Source organism: Cynoglossus semilaevis, chromosome 6 (assembly GCF_000523025.1).
Source record: "Cynoglossus semilaevis isolate Cse_v1.0 chromosome 6, Cse_v1.0, whole genome shotgun sequence".
Classification (NCBI taxonomy): domain Eukaryota; kingdom Metazoa; phylum Chordata; class Actinopteri; order Pleuronectiformes; family Cynoglossidae; genus Cynoglossus; species Cynoglossus semilaevis.
In genome coordinates this window covers 1,233,147-1,237,770 of record NC_024312.1, presented here as the reverse complement: position 1 = coordinate 1,237,770, position 4,624 = coordinate 1,233,147, and the positions used below count along the sequence as shown (strand labels likewise).

Below are 4,624 nucleotides of genomic sequence, written 5' to 3'. Positions count from 1 at the left end.
AAAAAATGAAAGAAAGAAAGGGAAGGAAAAGGAGGGAGGGAAGAAATGAAGGAAGGAATGATTTGATTTTTCTTTTTTCCTGTTGAAACACTTTTTTCTCATAACTTCTTAACTTTTCTTATAACAAACGTTAGAGTCTGGATCTGGATGACAGTGTCATCAGCAAACACGTTGAGAATTAATTTTTTGTTTAACTTTATTCTGAGCGACTTGACATAGACTTTAAAGAGGAGTGGACCGAGGACGTGTCCCTGTGGAACACCATTAGCCACAGAAGTGAAGTCCTACCTTCTTGGTGAAGTCCATGGCTTTGAGGATGGACAGGTTGAGAGTCTCCAGTGAGGCCAGGACTCCCTCATAATCTCCCATGTGTTTGGCAAAGTAGTCTGCAAAATAAAAAAAAAAAAAAAAAAAAAAAAAAAAAAATAATTGTACATGGATTAGTGACATAACACGACAGAAGTTTCAGAATCAAAGTCATTTATTCAGTTTGGTGGAAGTTAAATTAATTCACTGATGACTTAATAATATTGGGGGGAAAAAAGAGGAACTGAATTTCAATTATCAGAGAAACACTTGTTAATAATAGATAAGAGAGAATGAGGGCAGTAGCCGTGTGTGTGTGTGTGTGTGTGTGTGTGTGTGTGTGTGTGCAGTGGTCCACTTACCACAGAGCTCCCTAGTGTCAACATTACTATCACAGCACACGAGTGGAGTGGCACAGAGGAAGAGAAAGGAAGGAAGGAAGGACAGAAGGAAGGAAGGAAGGAAGGAAGGAAGGAAGGAAGGAGGGAAAAGGGAAAAGAACAGGATCAGAATCAGGAAAGACTGTATTTACAGGACAGGTAAAATACTTCATACTGTCTCACACACATTTACACACACACGGGGGAGGGGGCGGGGGTCCTGACATGATTGACAGCTGCCTGAGTGTGTCATCACTGCTGCTCAGTTGACTGTGTGACAGTCGTTTGAATGAGAGAGGAGGAGGAGGAGGAGGAGGAAGAGCACAGGGATGTGTTCTCCTGCAGTGTAAATATGAGCTGCGGATGCTAATGTGTTAGCACGGCTAATATATATATTTATTTTAGTTCTATATTTATAACCTCAACTTTATGATGTTATTAAAATTCTCTCATTGTGATTGGTTCATCAACAATCGTTGGAACAGATGGTTCAGAAATCCACATTTAATCGATTTTTGTGATGAAAATTAACGTGCTAATAGCTGTGAATTTGTGTATTTAAAGTAGGAACGTCCGATACGAGTTTTTTTTCCAAAATCCGATATCATCCAAACACTTAAGGGACGTCCGATACGAGCTTTTTGCCAAAATCCGATATCATCCAAACACTTAATTTCTGATTCCGATATCAACCAATAAAGATACCTGCAGCTGTTTTCTCACAAAACACAACTATTTTTTAGGCGAAACCCAGGCTTTGCGATATCGGGTTTTCATTAATCGGAGGAAAAATGATATTGATACCTAGCGATATTACATAGTTATGCTAATATCGGCCGTTATCATCGGATATTCACTGTTTTATATTTCAACAGCTCTGGTAAAATCATCTACTTTTTACCGTAATATACTGTAGTAGTAAAACAAAACGTTAGCCTCCTGTACCGTAGGGCGGGTCTGGTCAGCACTATTTGCGGTACTAATTCACGCCTTTATCTCCAGCATCTGTTCCAGACGCAGGAAGCTGTGAGAAGGAGTCGGAGAGACTTCTTCTTCCGTCTCTGTCCGCACATCCCTCCTCAAACATCCATCAACTTCCTGCCCCGACAGGAAACGCTTACGCCGTCATTTCTGCTTTTATTCGGGCCAATCAATAACCTTATCTGCTGTCACATGATAATGCGGAGGCCTGGCGTGCAGCTGCCAAGTCTACTTAACCCTAATGAGATAGAAAACTTTCACCCACTGCCTCCACTGCAGCAAAATAAGATTTATAAACGTCACACTGGCTTCCAGGAGGTGAAGATGGCTGGCGTCAGTTGCACGGACCATTTACTGCACTGATTTAAAATAAAGGGGGGGGAGGGGAGGGCAGAGGGGGTGTATATATACATATATATATATATATAAATACTTCATAGTGCAAACCTCTAAACAGGTCTGATTTTGTTCTGCTCTCTGTCGTTTCATCGCTGGAGGATAAGGATTCGGAGGTTCTGTAAATCAACGGACGAGCCGATTGGCTGGTTGAAAACAGTGTGTACAGAGAGAGGCAATCAAAACTATGGGTTTGCTGGAGGAGGAGAGGGTTGGGGTTAACCCCCTCTCTCATTATTTTGTCTCACTGTTTGGGATTCTGCTTTTACTGTTTTTGCAATTTTCCTACGGTCCCTAAATGTGAACGGGCTTTGGAGGCAGAAAAAAAAAAAAAAAAGTCAAACGTAAAAACAGCTTTCAGAAGTGGGGCGTGACATCTGGGGGCAGCACAACAAATTATATACATTTTAACAAAGCGTGCGCACGCACACACACAGAGCAGAGACACAGCTGCGTGCATCCTTCTCCATAATAGATATGGTGATGTGATCAAAAACACTGGTCACAGCACACACACACACACACACACACACACACACACACACACACAGAGAGGCGTGCAGTGAGTGCTGACCTGGTGTTATCAGAGTCGATGGTGTGAAACAGCTTCTCCAGCTCCTCCTCGTTCAGCGTTCCGTCCGAGAAGAAAGCCTGGAACTCGTCCAGGGAGAGTTTACCATCATCTGCAAAACACAAACGCACAAACGTGTGTGAAACGACGTGGAGCAAAGGTCGACGGACACAGAACCGGTCCACTTTAGCGGATCACGTAAAAACACAAAAAAGGTCGAATGTAAGAAATATATATAGACATATATTTATATATATTTATATATATATATTTATTTATATATTTATATATATATATACATATATATATATTTATATATATAAATACAGTATATATAAATGTTATATATATGCAGTGTTTATTGCGTTAACCTTACAAATATATGTATATATGTAAATATATGTATGTATGTGTATATGTAAATATATATATGTACAGTATATATACATATACATACATATATATTTGTAAGGTAATGTTTTAAATACTGCATATATGCTGTGTGTATATATGTACATATATATGTGCATATATGTATATATGTGCACTAACTCTTCAAAAACATATTTATTTCAAAACATTTGTGTTTTCTTAAATGTTTAACGTTAACCACTAACTCTTTCTGACTTCATGGAGTTTTCCTTTTTACAGTTACAGAACAGTTAAATCCCGTAACACCAGAGACTTTTAGGCTTCCTACTCCGCGGTCTCACGAGAGCCAATTAAGAGTTCTTTTACGGCGCCGGTGTGAAAAATGTACTTACGGCTGGAGTTTCTGTTTTGTAGAAATTACATTCATACGGGAGGTTTCTGCACAACACCATAAATCCAAGCCTTCTCTGGGCTTTCCTGCCCGACGTGATGATATTTTCAGATTAGCACAGCTGTTAGCAGCCTCAGATGGCGCTCCAGGCCGTGGACTGAATTATGAACAGCAGTTACAGCCTTTTATTCTGTGTTTAGATTTTACTGCAGGTGATACGTTCCTCCAGAACAACGGTATCGTGGTTTAACTGTACGCCAGCGTGGTGGGTTCTGGGGCGGTGGAGTGGTCTTCTTCACAGCTTTGGCCAAATCCTACTGTACATCAGCCTGAGAGTCTGTTCTCGCTGCGTGATGCAGAGCCAGATATCAAATATTTATTTCCTCGCCCTCAAAGTGTGCGTGTCCTTGAGCGAGGCTGACTGGATGCTGCAGGTTGAGCAGTGGGACCACTGCAGAGAGCGCAGGAAACCAGGGGGGGCAGGAAAGCACACTGCAGCTCTATAGAAAAAAAACAACCTGAATTCAAAAGCCCCCCCCCCCCCCCCCCGATTCACTGCAGGACTAGGTTATTAGCATGTGTGTTGTGTTTTTCTAATTTAGCACAGTGGAGTGATGTTGTTTTGTTTTCTTTTTCTTTGTTTTCTTCACGCTCTGCTGTGACTGCTGCCCCCTGCAGGAGTGACGCTGAAACAAATCAAAGACATATAAAGAGCGAGTGCCAATGACTGCAACTTGTCTTGTCGTGCACCGAGCCCAGAAGACGACGGTTTTTGGAAACGAGGAGGATCTTAGTGTGTTTTGAGTGCATTTCCACTGTTAGCCTGCAGGGGCAGACTGTCAGCGAAGTTTTATTTGTTCTCACGTTGAATATTAAGCATGAATAATATTTATCACTTCTGCAACATTTGTTAAAAATATTCTCTTCTTAAACACTGATTTTCAATATATTGTTAAATAAAACAACGATTTTATCGGCTGATATTATTGGCCAGATTCACTTCTCTGAAATGGTCCATCTCCATGGCTGCTGTAAGACACTAGGTTTCCAATGTACAGCTATGGTCTGCGACCCATATATTTTCTATTAAAAAAAAACAAAACAACAACAGCGTTCAGTTTATTGCGCTCAGGAACCGTTCCCCACAGAACAATTAAAGGAACAAGCAGCGGCGCTCTGTGCTACATATATTAACCTAACCCTCATGTCCGTCCAGTTTCTGGAAGG

The 4,624-nt window shown here is 41.0% G+C and overlaps 1 protein-coding gene across 1 annotated transcript in view; it reads right to left on the bottom strand.

Moving 5' to 3' along the window:
- necab2 (N-terminal EF-hand calcium binding protein 2) overlaps positions 1 to 4,624 on the bottom strand; it is an 87,755-nt gene that overhangs the window by 53,024 nt on the left and 30,107 nt on the right. Inside the window, exons 4-6 of the mRNA XM_008311057.3 lie at positions 2,638 to 2,746; positions 669 to 694; positions 289 to 386 (exon numbers count right to left, since the gene is read on the bottom strand). Coding sequence (XP_008309279.1) covers positions 289 to 386; positions 669 to 694; positions 2,638 to 2,746 — 233 coding nt within the window. The remainder of the gene's footprint in view (positions 1 to 288; positions 387 to 668; positions 695 to 2,637; positions 2,747 to 4,624) is intronic.